Consider the following 14871-nt stretch of genomic DNA (forward strand, 5'->3'; position numbering starts at 1 on the left):
CTTATGAGTAAGCGCTTATGTCATAAGCGTTTATGACCATAAGCGCTTAATTAAGGTGTGTTTCCAAATGGGGTCTTGGCATTTTTCTTATTTTCAATATTTCTTTTTTGTATCTTGTTTTGGGCTTCTACATGGGCCTCATGAGTTTTAGGTTTGGGCCTGGGCCATTGATGTTGTTTTGAGATTGTATTCCGACCGACACGATACGAGATGGAGAAATTGGGCTTACCGTCTGGACCCAATTAGATTAGCGGTTTTTATCGTGTGGTATTCCACTTTGACAAAAAAAAAAGCCTAACCCACTTGACCATTTTAGGCGTCATTTTAGATGCTTTAAGTTTTTGCGAGTTTGGAGAAACACTCTCTCTCTCTAATAAAGAGATATAGAGTGTTCAATTTTTTTTAAAACAAAAACCTTGAAAGGGGAATTAAGTTTACTACATTGCAAAATGCTATCACAACTTTCAGTTCATTGCGCAAAGATTGAAAATCTAAAAATGCTCCTCAGGATTCCATGTCCATAGTGGTCTTAACACCTCTTCACTTTAAGTTCACCAGAGAGAGACTCACATTATCACCTCCTTGCTTTCCGAGGCCTGTAAAAAACAAACACCACATATTAGTGCATGTTTGAAGATCCGGTAGGTTACAATTATAAAGTTCATTTATACAGCAAACTAACAAACAGAAATGCTATCATCACCTTTTTAAGTACACTCTTCAAAACATATATATATATATATGTGTGTGTGTGTGTGTGTGTGTGTGTGTGTGTGTGCATTGTTATGGTATTATGGTTCGACATACCTGGAAGACCTCTCCCCTAGATTCAGTTTCTTAAACATCGACTCAGATTCTTCAAGTAGTTGAAGCTCAAAAACAACATCCTCAATAACCCGAGCCAGTTTATTGTCCTTATCGGCTGTATGGAAACAATCTCTTTTCTTAGCATCAAGAACTACCTGCTTCCACACTGTGTCACTGCTAACCAGTGTTGCCGCGTTTCCTAATATCCAAAGGCTATATCTGCACAAGCATAAACCCATTTTTCAATCAACTTGGAAGCTGCAGCATAACAAAACCACATAAACATCAAATATCACATACCTAGCCCTAGTCATAGCAACATTTGCTCTTTGTCTATTGGAAAGAAACCCCACTTTTCCACTAGGATTAGATCTCACAGTAGAAATTATTATAACATCATGTTCCCCTCCTTTAAATCCATCAACCGAACGAACACTGACAGAGAAGTCAGGATCAGAAACTGAAATGTGGTGCTTAATTTTCTGTTGGATTTCATAAACTTGAGAATTATAGGGAGATATAATTCCAATGCTAATTTTCTTCCTAGTCCTCATAAACTCTGGCAAAACAAAATAGAACAGTGTTACTCATATCCATGCATTATTGAAGCTGAAGATTTCTTATAAAGTTACAACACATATATAAAACTAACCTTTTTTATGGCTTCCAATTATCTCAGAAATAACTGCAGCTTCAACCTGGTTCTTCAAACTGTGCTCACGACCAAACTGTTCTTTCCCCTTTGCTATATGGATAAAAGAATAAGAACCAAACATTTCACCTTCAAGGAAACTTCTATTATAGCTTTCTCCCTTGACAGTGGGGGCATCAGTAAGTTTTTCATCATAAAACTCTTTGCATGGGAATAAGCTAATGGATGGATGCACCCGATACTGAACATTAAGCATATGCTTCTTGTAACCTAAGAGCACCAACCTTTCAAACAAACTTCTTCCAAATTCAGCATTATCTGCAGTCTAAAAATTTAATGATTTTAAGCATGTTAGATAGCAATCTTTCATGATGGCAGGGAATCTATAATTAAAATTACAAAAAAAGCAATGCTTAAGTTAAGTACCCTGCTTTTAACCAATGCTGGAAGCTGTTTCTCATCACCTATTAGGATGCAATGGTGGAGACCTGGAAGCTGCAATGGAATGGTCGATTCACATTCCTTTAATTGAGCTGCTTCATCAACTACTAGAAATTGCACTGATCTCATCCGTTCTGTGTATAGTTTAACAGAGCTTGATGCAGTGCATAAAATTATGCATGCAATGGACAAGCAAAAAATTTCTACATCGCCTCTCCAAGAATACTCAGGAAGGGAAATTGACTCAGAAAGTGAATTTAGTAGGCTAAGGCACTCATTTCTTTTGAAGCTTGACCATCCCAGGGAAACCAGAATGCTTTCTTCATCACTATCATCGTCATTTTGATTGAATTGAACTTGACTCAAGGAAATTTCAAGAGACCTTAACAAATCCAGAACTCTAAACATTACCTTCACCGTTTCAAGTGCAATGATATATGTTGGTAAGGGGATATACACAAGCCTACTATGAAAGAGACATCCAGAAACCAATTAAATCACAAAATGGAAGTTCCTGGTATTATGTAATAATCAAAAGAATCAAGCAGGTATATTCAAAATAAGTTAATGGAACACATGAGGAAAGAAAAGAGAGCACCAAATATATGAGAAAGGAGAAAATCCAGGTTCAGAAGAATGGCACTTCAGCAACACAAGCCTTTTTTCCAATTTTCCAGAGTTGAAGACTCCAAACTGCCTCAGAGGGCGTCCCATTCACCTCGCTGCTTCAGCCTCTTCGTGCCGTGACGGAGCAGCCTCGAAGCAACATCAGGACCGCGTCGGAGCAGCGCCAGAACCGCCTCAGATCTACGCCAGCGATCGTGCAGTGGTGGTCCTACACGCCGGAAGTTCGAGAGAGAGGACAATGGAACTATTAGCAACAGGATTAAAAATGAGGAGGACGTGGTGGTGCGGTGGAGTTCGAAGGAACGGTTCTGGAATTGGTTGAGGAAAGTGATGTGGTTATGGAGTTGGGAAGAGGATGGTGATGCGATTTTGAACAGAGGAGAGGAGTGGTGAGTTCGATGGTAGTTTGGAGAAGAAATGGAGGTGGTGAGTTCGACGGCTATGGAAGAGAGGATGGAGATGGCTAGGGTTTGATGCAAATCGAAAAAGGAGTAACTAACCAGGTTTAGAGCCAACGACGGGTGGAGGCCGTAGGGACGACAGAAGACGGCGGAGAGGAATCGGAGTTGCAGAGTTTCAGAAGGAGGACATAGGAGTTGCTCAGATGAAGAAAAATGAGTTGCAGAAGGGATGAGGTGGGGAATGAGGTGGAGGAGGGGGATAATGGAGGAGGGGTATAAGGGTAATAATCCAAAAGATAAAAAATACAAAGGGATATAATGGTAATATGAGAAAGGGATATAATGGTAATATGGGAAGGGACATAATGGTAACTTATCCTAGAATATTTACAACCACTCATTTATTTTTGAGTTTTTAATTATTTTTCCTAATTTTCTGTGGCCTAAAAAGCTGGTGCAAGTTGGTGCAAGTTGCACCACCTAGGTAGGTGGTTCACCTAGCCTTCACCATCCCATAGTAATCTTGGTTGGCTTAGAAAGTGAGTGTTGTGTTGGTCGGTAAAAAGATTAAGAGACAAAATTGACACTCAGCCAAAGGCTAAAAATTACCGTAAGCTAATTACAAGATAACCTAACAAAGTTTTATACTCTTGTTGCTACGTTTCTCAGAGACTGCAAAGCAATAACATTAATAAGTATCTCACACATAGTTCTTCCAATAGAATTCTCTCCTTTTTTCCTTCACTTACTTAAGTGTTGGTGTGTCATTTACATGTATCTTCACTGCCCTGGATTCACAATGTTCCTCGATGCTCTCTACTCTCTCACCCGGGGGAGAGGAGCCATAAATTTATCTCTAGAAGCCATAAATTCTCTTGAAATGTCTCAAACAGAGCATGTTAAGGATCTCACTCCCACTTATGGTATGCTCAAAGCCCAATGTGGAGTTTTATCCCCCAAATTTAAATCATCTCTTTGTTTGGCCCTTTCTTTGGTCCAACGGTGGTATCAGAGCCGATGGTCGTTTGAGCATGGGACTGGGCCTTTGAAACTCAGGATCACAAGCCCAGAATGACGGCCTCTGATATTCTGTATGAGTACAAGCCCAACTTTCGTTTGAGATGGACTCACACTTGAGGGTGAGAATATTGTGTATCAAGTGTGAGTAAGTCCCACATTGGAAGATAAGGATAAGTTTGAGTGGTTTATAAGTGTGATGACTCATACACCTTAAGGTTTTGGGTAAAAGATGTGGTGTCTGATCCACTTATGGTTTGCTCTTTAAAGCCCAATGTAGAGTTTTATCCCCTAGTTTTAAACCATCTTTTTGTTTGGCCCTTTCTTTGGCCCAAGGAGTATGTTATGTAAACACCTAACTTTATCCGGCTCTTTTTATTTTTTACTAGTTTCAATTTGAATTTTATGTTGTCCTTCATTTAATTGAAAAAAAAGGTAGTTTATTAATTAATCAAGATTAAAAATAATAAAAATATTCTTTAAAAAAAAGTAATTTTTTATTAGCTTAACTTATTAATTTGGAGACAACTTTAGTTTTAGCTCTCATTTATATTATATTTTAGAAAATCACTACAAAATAGTTTAGATATTCTCTCATGAAAGATAGATAAAGCTTTATTTTTTTTATACCACATAATCTTTTGAGCTCATTGTTCTATCCTGAGAACATTGAATGGGGTAGAGTACCCAAAGTGTGAGGAAAATGGTATGAATGTTTTAGAGAGAGAAGCTCTAACTGCTAGAGAGAGAGAGAATAACTGAATTTCAATATGAATATTTCTCAAATGAGTTAAGAGTCCCTTACAATTGGTATTCCCCTCCTATTTATAGAGCCAGAGTTGGGCTTTCACGCCTTTAACCTATCTAAATGGGCCAGTTAGGCCTCGGGGAGAGAGGCCCAAAGTCCTGATGCGTCCTGCGCCTAAGGCTGGGTCTCCTGGGCGAGGGACCCTAGGGTCTCGCCCAGTCCACAAGACACCGAGCTCGAAGCATGAGAGTTAAGTGTGTCTTTAAACAGAAAAACCAAGGCGCGGGCCATAAAAACCTAATCGATGCTAAGACCTAAAATTTTAACAAAATGAAGAACAGTAGCCAACATGGCTTAGAGAATAAAGCATTTAAAATCCATATATTCTCTAGACTTTGTGCTGCGTCACCCCCTTCTCGGGCGAACGGAGTCCACAAGCAGTCTTGAGGCAATAGCTTCTTCGGCGCGCTCGCCCCATCATCAGCTACGCACGCGCTCCGGTTCGCAACACTTTGACATGTGTCGAGCCTTCGCCACGCGTCACGCCCTGAAGTGATGTTAGGGTCAGCGAATCCACTGAATCCCAACTGCTATCTTTGAAACATCCCTTCGAATCGTGATAAAGCCTGACAATTTGAATTCAAACCAATCAGCCTTAACCGTTGTAACTTTCCATTTAATGCTCTACCTTCATTTCTCGGAAACCGCTCCACGCTCCCTTGAGTAATCATTCTACCTTGTCATGATGAGGCACAACTCCCCAACCGTTTCTGATATCAACTTTTGAATTCCTCTTTCTTCTCTCATTCACTGCTTCTGGAATTCTAACAATTCGCTGATAACTTTGCGTCCTTTACCCTCTCGCTCTTAACCTTCTTTGTTAGCGAAAAATGACTTCCCAACGCCGCACCAAAGGGTCTTCTCGATCCCGCAACACCGCCCAAGCATCTGCACCTCCGGTTAACCCTCCCCCCCGCCGGGGGGCTTCCCCTCAATGAGAACGAGAAAAATGCCTTTTGGCACCAAGTCTTCTCCACCCTCTCCCCGTCTACAGTTCGGGAACCCACTCAGGGGGTCATCTGCCAGCCTTCTGAGTTGTCCACCGATAAGTCCATCGCCGAGTTGATTCGCCAAGCCAAAGGGTTTTGCTACGAGAAGTCCCTTGAAGATGTCCTCATCACCGGCCGGGGTTTAGACATCCGTCGTCCTTGGAAGTGTCGCGCGATCGAGCAGGGCGCAGAACAGCCCCACTTCTTTTATGTTTATGAGTACTTCTTCCTTGATTTGGGAATCAAACTACCATTCTCCCCCTTCCTCTGTCAGGTTATGAGGGAGATCAACGTAGCCCCTTGCCAACTCCATCAGAACGCCTGGGCTTTCATTCGATGCTTCGAGATTCTCTGTAACGTCGTCGGTCTCGAAGCAAAAACCTCCAATTTCTTCTATTTTTATGGCGTGGAGCCGAAATCCTTGAAGACCGAGGACCCTGGGTGGATCTCCCTGAAATCCCGTACGGGTCGGCAACGCCTTCTTCCTTACAAAAGAAACGTCAAGAAGGGGCCTGGGCGCCGATATTTTCGCATAATCGTGCATCCTACCTATCCCGAGGCTTTCACTCGCCGGGACGGGACCACTCTGTTTCCTTTTTATTGGACTGAGAGCCCCTGCGACGTCCCTCTGCCGTAAGATGCATCACTAAGCGACGAAGACAAAGCCATCCTTGGCTTCTTCGCCGATTTTCCTATCTTCGAATCATCACAGTTGCTTGAGGCTGCACGTGAGAACTCCCTCCGCCAATTCCTAGAAGAAATGAACTTTACCGAGGCCGCGTTGCAACGTGCTCTGGCTTCTAACTCACTCGAGTTCCCTCCTGTTTTCAACACCAAGGTAATCAAGAGGAAGTGTGCTGTCGTCGACTCTGATGGCGAGGCTGCCGTCCCTCCGTCAAAGAGGGTAAAAGGGTCCTCTTCGACTAACTCCGCCCCAGATGTCGCTGGATCTGGAGAAGCCGGACTGAGCTCCGCCCCGCCGCCTGTAATTGACGCTCCGGCTCCTGGGTCCAACAATGATGCCACTCAGCCTTCCCCCTCAAAAAAGTCCCAGAAGTCCAAAAGGGTTGATCCTGGCCCGGATGGAAAATCTGGGGCCGAGGCTTCCTCACCTCAAAAGTTGAAGAAGAAAAAGAAGAAAACCAAAGGGTCCAAAGCTGGTGAAGCCTCTGCCCCTCGCCAAGATCTGAGGGTGAGAAAGAGACAGTTTCTGCGGGCAATGCGGAGCCCTCGCCCTATCCTGAGGGAATTTCCACCGATCAACAAACACCTGAAGGCATTCCCCTAGTGATCCTTTCTTCTGACCGCTCAAGTCCTCAGGTCGAGGTGAACCCACCTGAGGTCCCCCTTGTTCATCCAGTGAGTCCTCCCGGTGGAAGTTCAACTCCCAACGCCTCACCTATTCCTCGCCACTCTTCCCCTGATGCTGGTCATCCCATTGCTGATGGTCAGATGGGTTGTGCTTCAAACCAGAAACCCTCTCCTATCGACTTTATGCTGACCGATTCCTTTTTCGGAAGTATGAGGGGGTTTGAGAATCCTGATCTCGACGGTGTTGCGCAGGAAGCCATCCTCAACCTTTTGCGCGCGGGGTGTCTCCTTGCCAAGCTATCCCAAGATTCCGCCTCTTCTGCGAAGGTGGAAGAGCTTCGCCAGGAAGCCGAGGGCTACCGCGTGGCTACACAAAAAGCGTACGGCGAACGTGACAAATTGCTGACCTAAGTGGTGACTCAGACGACGAGGCTAAACAACTTGGGTGTTGATATGAGCCAGCGCGAGGAAGATCTCTCTGCGTGCAAAGGAAGAATGGAAGAACTGGAGATGGAGCGGGTCGAGCTGCAACAGGAAGTGGAGGCGAAGACGGAGGCGATCAACCCGTACAGGGTTGCCTGCATTGTCAAGGACAGAGAAATCGCGTCCCTTCGCAGTAAGTTAGGGGCGAAGAACGAGTCTCTTGCCGACGTGAGGTCCCAACTTGCGTCAAAGGCCCAAGCCCTTGCGGATATGGATTCCATAATCAAGACCTCTCAGGCAAGGTTGGTGGCTGGAGTTGCAGCCGAGGTTGTGGAAGAACGTGGCCGTGGTTTCTTCCTCGCCAAGGCTCAGGTTCAACATCTCTACAAGGGAATTAACCTTGACGGGATGGGAGCTTTCAAGAAGGTTACTTCTCAGGGGCTTGTTGGTCTTGACGATCCCCCAGGCTTCACTGCTGAGCGTTTTGCTGCTGCTGAAATTGAAAGAGAGAAAATGTCAATGTAATATAATTATCTTGTACTGATTTTCCTTTCCCGTTTTGTAACTGAATATTGTTCCCATTTTGTTTAGTTTATTTTATGCATGGTTTCGTTGTGAATTTTCGCCATGTGGTCGCCTCGTTGCCTTTTAGGCCTCGTTTGAATTTTTCTCCGTCATTTAGGCTTTGTTTCTCCTTTAGCGCTCGTGTAGCAATTTTGAAGGTGTGCCAAAGAAACTAGGACTTTTGCTCAGTCTTGGACTGAGGCTTTTCTTCACACCAATATTTCCCGTAAGAGCAGGTGTGGCCTTGGAGGTTTTATCCCGTCAAGGACTTACATCGCTGGGGGCCCAATGGCCATATGGGTTTACCCAGACTTATGCCTAGTTTGTGTTCTCGCCCATATTTCGGGAGGCCTCGTATTCCTAGATTTCGGGGAGACTAAGGGGATAAGGGACCTACCCCATTTTGGGGATAAGTCGCTTTCCCGCACACATCGCCAACGAGAGGTCAGCGCTTCGCACCGGACTTTTTCGGAGCAATCCCCAAACATCAAGGTCGTGTTGGGATTGCCACCTTCGGGGAATTTTCCCACTGAACGAACGTGACATGTTAGTTGAGTTGCTATTTGGATAGCACCGGTTCGCGCCGGACTTTCCCGGAGCAATCCCCAGACATCAAGGTCGTGTTGGGATTGCCTACTTCGGGAAATTTTTCCCACCGGGCGACCACACCTTTTGAATTAGGAGTATTGCTGGTGAATATCCTTTTTGTATTTCATTTGTAAAAGATTTTTTGTACATTGAGGGATGCCTCATTAAAAAACTCATGAGATGGAGAAAAAGAGTGCATCTTTATTTTTGTCTTATTCCTCCCAATGTTGTTCCTTAGTTGTATCCTCGCCCCGGTTGCCAGGTTGCGTTCTCACCTCGGTTGCCAAACTCCCAAATCAAAGTATTAAGCCCATCACCTCGCCTTTAGTGCCTGACGTACTCGCCACCCACTCCCTGTTGTCGCGGAGTTGCCTTTCTTGCCAGCTTGCTTCTAAATCACTTTCTCGTTCATTCCACTTGGCTTTTTTGTTCCCGAAGGTCATTGTTCTGGCTGATTTCCCTTGCTTTGCCTTAGCCTTTCCCTTGTTCTTGCTACGGTACGTCGGACCTCTCTTCCCCGCCTTTTGCTTTCCCTGGGTCCGCCCGAGCACTTCCTTTCCCTTTTGCTCGTAACCTTGGCGCTGAAAAACCTAACCTCTGAGTCCATTTCCTGGCTTATCGCCGCTTTCCCTTCCTGCTTGTTCGGTCCCTTGCTCGAAAGAGCTGGTGTCCTGAACCGCGGAAGTTCCCATAGTGTCGCATCTTTCGGACTCCAGCTGAAGAGGTCGAAATTATCCTCTACTAACTTCTCCAATCGACGCTCCTGACCTGGCGTGAGCCTAGGCTCGATTGGCAGCACCCCCTACTAAACTTATACCTTTCCAAGTCATCAATAATCCCAGCCCAACGTTCCTCTGCCCGGATATCTGTGAATTGTTCATTTCGCCCTGCCTTACCTACTTGCTTAACCCGGCTCTGACTATCCCGTTGCCTCTTTACCTTCCTATCGAGAGTCTGTTCTGTCTCCTGCTTCCGCGTGCTCAACCTGTCTTGTTTGCCTTCTAGAATATCAACCTCGTGGCACCGGTGTCCCTCGCTAGCTCCTTTCTTTCCGTACATGCTGAGGCAGTTGTTGTAGCACTCTCTTGCCCTTCTCTGATCCACTACAATCTTTCCCACTCTTCCGCACATCAAGGGGTATTTCACCGCCAAGTGTGATGTTGAAATTACTGCGCAAAGGCGATTGAGCGTGTTTCTTCCAATGATAACGTTATATGAAGCCACAACCTGCAACACCAAGTATCTCCCACGAAGAAGTTTGGCATTCTCGTCGACACCAAAGATTGTGTCCAAATCGATATATCATCGCACCCATACTTGCTCGTCCGAGAAACTTACCAATGTCCCTGTGTAAGGCATCAGATCTTTATCCGTCAATCCTAGCTGGTCAAACGCGTCCCCATAGATGATATCAGCGGAGCTCCCCTGATCCAGAAGAACTCATCGCACATTGAAGTTGTTTATCCTTACCATGACAACCACGGGATCATCCTTGTGCGTCTTTATGCCTTCAAAATCCGCCGACGATATCACGATATTCGGATATTGAAAATCGAAAGGGGTCTCGTACTGCTGTACCGACGTTACTGCCCTGACATGCCTTCTCCTCGCCGAAGCCGTTTCTCCACCCCCATTCTTCTCAACTTGCTATTTAGCTTCCCAGGTTGCAGTCCGTTCTTGAAGGCACGGGCACAGACATTCGACTCCGACTCCTCTATCTTTACCGACGCGGCGCTGAAACGTTTCACATACTGCTTCAGCGTCTCGCCCTCAGATTGGCGCACATTGTACAAGTCTTCAATCGTCACTTGTTTGGTCTTACTTGCCGAGAACTGGACTAAGAACTTGGATGAGAAGTCACGGAAATTCGTGATTGATCCTCGAGGCAGTGTTGTGAACCATGCCATGGCGGTGCCTTTGAACGTAGCTGGAAACATCCTGCACTTTACGGCGTCCGAAGCGACACTGATCACCATCTTCGTGTTAAAGTATAGCAGGTGTTCCTTGGGATCAGCCTTCCCGTTGTACGTCTCAAGGACAATATTCTTCATATCATCTGGAATCGCAACTTCCCTTACAGCCGCCGAGAACGGCTCGAACTCATCCACGGCCTCGGCCTCGCGCTCCCCCTTGTCATGCTGTTCGACGCGATAGTACTCCAGTTGCTCTTGCAAATAATCGTTTCGCTGAGGGATGTCATCAACACTACGAATCAAGCGTCTCCAATCTTGACTGGAAATCGGTGCCTGAGGTGCATGCGTCTCCTCTCCCGAGTCCAGAGGCGAATGCTCCGGTGTCCTCTGCTGCTCCGGTGAAGAAGGTGGAGAAGGCAACGGAGGCGTCGGAGAAGGAGGAGGCGGAGGCAGTGGCGGGGGAGGAGGAGTTAATTGATCTGTCTCTTCACGGTGAACCGGCTCGCGTCGCGGTCTGCCTCTCACGCGACGCGGCGGCGAAACACGCCGCCGCTCTCGATGCTCATCACGTCGTCTACGACGCGTTTCCATCTGCTTCGGTAGTGAGTCAAAGAATTCAAACAAACAATCTTGAAAACTGAAGAAAATCGCACAGAAAATTGAGCTTCACGCAACTGAATCACGATCCACGTAGTCCGGGAATGGAAATCTACCGATCCCCACAGACAGCGCCAAATGTTCTATCCTGAGAACATTGAATGGGGTAGAGTACCCAAAATGTGAGGAAAATGGTATGAATATTTTAGAGAGAGAAGCTCTAACTGCTAGAGAGAGAGAGAATAACTGAATTTCAATCTGAATATTTCTCAAATGAGCTAAGAGTCCCTTACAATTGGTATTCTCCTCCTATTTATAGGGCCAGAGTTGGGCTTTCGCGCCTTTAACCTATCTAAATGGGCCAGTTGGGCCTCGGGGAGAGAGGCCCAAAGTCCTGATGCGTCCTGCGCCTAAGGCTGGGTCTCCTGGGCGAGGGACCCTATGGTCTCGCCCAGTCCACTCATCTACTCTCTCACTTATCTCTTTACAATCACAAGATGAATAAAATGTTTTTTTTTTCACCAATCGAGCATTGAGTTTCGAACGATTCTGTAACGTTCTGATTTTTTAGGACCACTTTATTGACTTTCACACAAGCTAAGTATGCTGACTAAACTTTTGAAGTCAAGAATATGCAAATATTTTTTTTCCAAAACATGCTCTAGGAAATGCATAGTAATTACCCAATAATAGATAATCCTATATCCATAAATATACGTACAAAAGTCTTCAAAAAGAATTATCAAAAGACTTCTTATGCCCGACAGGCTCCTTGTGATCTCCACACTGGGTAGACCACTAAACAACAATACATCGGAACCTACCATTCCTCTAAACTCAAAAGAATACAAACTCATATGATCATCCTACAAGCTTCAACCAACAACGGTAAGCTTTCTACAAAAAATGCTCTAACCTTACAAAAGACTCTGTTTCCCCTCCAAGGACTCTCTTCATCGATCGATCAATCGATCTCCAATAAAAACTGCAATGGGACACTAGAATCCACAACTCTGGAACCCATAGGAATTTGCAGACATGTAGTCAATCCCACGAACGACTCACGGTACACCTGACCGAACTGATACAAAGGCATGACACTTCATGACATCATCATGGATCCTCCTCATCGGTCCTATCAGAATGACCACTATGATTTCCCCAAAAGCATGATATTTGATCACGTAACTTTCATTAAGAGTCTTTACTCAAAAGATCAAAACTGCTTAACTAGTAGGTTCAAGGGCGAAATTTTGCAAGAACAAAAGCCATAAGCTTGAAGTTTAAGAAGCTAAAAAAGCACTTCCACGAAGCTCTTCAGGTCTGAACTTAAATATTATCAACTTAACTTCACAAACTCATCAAGTTTTGGAACCAAATCAAGAACAAAAATGATGGAAGATTCAACTAGCACTATAATGAAGACTATCAACTAAAAGCATGGATTCATTGTCCTAAGCCTCGTCAAAAATACTCCATGAGCCTATCAACTCAAAGCTCATGAAGGTTATTACCTTGTGGGGAAGATGAATCATATCAAGGAAGAGTTTGATGGAAGTTGAAGATGATTAGTGCTGGTGGGTTCTATGGTGTTTTGTGTGTTTCCAAACTTTTTCTCCAACTTCTTCACTTTTCGCTCTAAACCTTCTCCTAGAAATCAGCTGAAAAGAAAGGAAATTGAGCTGGTTGAGCTCTTTCAAGTGGCCGTCCAAGAGAATACCCATTGAAGAGGGTTTTCCTACACTTTTTACATGTCATGCTTGCTTACTTTCCATGTCATGCTTGGTACTTTACATGTCATGCTTCCTTAAGTCATGGTGTTCAGCATGACAAGGCCCATGACAATATCCTCCTTGTTGCAACTTGCGTCAGTAGCTGCCTCGTGCTTAGCCCGTTTCTTCACTGCGAAGTTTCTACACAACTCGGTAATGTGCCGAAAACTTTCTCAAGCTCCAAAACAAAAAGATCATTTTTATAGTCACTCTTCACCAAATAAAATGTATATCTTCATGAGGACATAGTAGAAGCCAAATTCTCACTCAAACCCTAATTAAGGTATTGTACAGTTCCTACGACAAAACGCCATTATCAAACTTCTCAAAAAATGAATGATTCTCACGATAGTCGTTCCAAAAGCATACCAAGGCAAGGATAACCACATCTAACATGATTCATGAACATATATTCTTATATAAAACACACAAGGTACAAAGAACACATCAATTTAAGCTTAATAGCGCTTATCGCGCTTAAATCTATAAATAACTAGTTAATTAAACGTGTAAACTCTATGGGTCTTACAGATTCACACTTAACTTTCTCTCATATCTTATTCTCATTCATTTCTCTTCCTATTTTTTTGTGAATAATTATATTTTCATACCTCATTTTTTAGATGTGGAGATGTGGAGGAAGAGATAGATAGGAAGAAAGGAGAGAAAAAGTAAAGATGTGATATGTGATTTGATTAATAGAGAAAAGAGAAATAGATAGAAATGAAGGTGCAAAAGGAGTGGAGAGGTGTGTATATATCATAACTCTTTTTTGTCTATCACATAATCTGTCATAAGTGGAAGTGGAAATAAAGTGTGAAATAAACTTTTTCCCTTTTTCCCCATTTCTTTTTTTTTTTCAAGTTTTGTGATTTTTACTCCAAAAATAATTTGTAAACACATCAATAGTGTTGGACAACCTAATACCCCTAGTTTGTGGGAGTCAAAAAACCGCCATAAAATCACCACAAATTGTAATTTGTGACAGTTTTTTACCCCAATAAACTATGAATATTTGAGTGTCTAACACTATTAATGTAATGTGTTCACCGATCATTATTCTTTTCACTCAAAGACACACACTCACATTACTACCCCACACACTATGCACAAAATAAAGAAATCAACTATTACTAACACACATAAGACAAAGGGGACATTTATTGAAAAGAAAAACAGCAGCCATAACAAATACACGTCCATTTCCAGGTTTGGACAAGAGACAAAATGAGAGGGACACAAGAAAAATTCCTTCGGGCCCAAGTTTCTCCAATTTCTCTCATTTGCAGCAGCTACCATAAGAACCAGCTCGATGATCGATACTCCTCCTTGTTTCACCACCGGCTTCTTCCTTCACCCTCATCATCCCATTGGACCAGACGACCAGTTCAGTTCTAGTCAATGCTAATAAGGTATTGCAATTAGGGTACATCAGACACCATTGTCACCTGCATTTTGTGGCAGCTTTGGCCTGTCACAACTTGCACAAAAAACATCACAAACTGCAGAGGTGTCGATTGTGTATGCGCAAAGTGGTGTTCACATGTCATTTTTGTTTAATATATTCTTTGGACAAAAATCTTTTGTTTATCATTTCCTGATTACTAATTAGAGAAAAGTTTGATGCACCGATAATGTAAAGTTTTTTTATATTGTCAACTAATCAATTTTCGTGATTGTGGGAAAGATAGATTTTTTATTTAACTAAATTGACTGACATGATAAATCTTTAAAATCCTATTAATTGACGATGTCAAAAAACTTTAGACGGTGTCAGTGTATCAAAATTAAACTCAACTAATTAATTCCTCTAATGTTGGATCTGTGTTCATTAATTTCAAGGATTTTCCTCATCTTCACATTGGTCATTTATAGTTGTTTGACTTGTGGCATGTGTTATGTCATATGTGTAATATAGTATTCACTAGGAAATTTTATAGTATCTTTTCTTGGTTGAAGTA

At 43.5% G+C, this 14871-nt stretch overlaps 1 protein-coding gene across 1 annotated transcript; it reads right to left on the bottom strand.

Annotated features, from left to right (window-relative positions):
* Positions 1-416: 416 nt before the first annotated feature.
* Positions 417-3163, bottom strand: LOC130745319 (probable helicase MAGATAMA 3). Its single transcript, XM_057597502.1, has 5 exons — positions 1886-3163; positions 1460-1784; positions 1108-1366; positions 808-1026; positions 417-596 (listed from the first exon to the last, which is right to left on the bottom strand). Exons 1-5 carry the CDS (start codon positions 2306-2308, stop codon positions 575-577), a joined length of 1248 nt encoding a protein of 415 aa, XP_057453485.1. The 5' UTR covers positions 2309-3163; the 3' UTR covers positions 417-574.
* Positions 3164-14871: the final 11708 nt, after the last annotated feature.

This window comes from Lotus japonicus, chromosome 3 (assembly GCF_012489685.1).
Source record: "Lotus japonicus ecotype B-129 chromosome 3, LjGifu_v1.2".
NCBI classification, from domain to species: domain Eukaryota; kingdom Viridiplantae; phylum Streptophyta; class Magnoliopsida; order Fabales; family Fabaceae; genus Lotus; species Lotus japonicus.

What these genes read in the sequence shown, in the direction of transcription:
- LOC130745319 (XM_057597502.1), bottom strand. Translation starts at nt 2,308, where the DNA reads ATGTTTAGAGTTCTGGATTTGTTAAGGTCTCTTGAAATTTCCTTGAGT. An exon ending in CAGCATTGGTTAAAAGCAGG is followed by an intron (nt 1,785 to 1,885) that starts GTACTTAACTTA and finishes TTAAATTTTTAG; the next exon opens with ACTGCAGATAATGCTGAATT. An exon ending in AATTGGAAGCCATAAAAAAG is followed by an intron (nt 1,367 to 1,459) that starts GTTAGTTTTATA and finishes TTGTTTTGCCAG; the next exon opens with AGTTTATGAGGACTAGGAAG.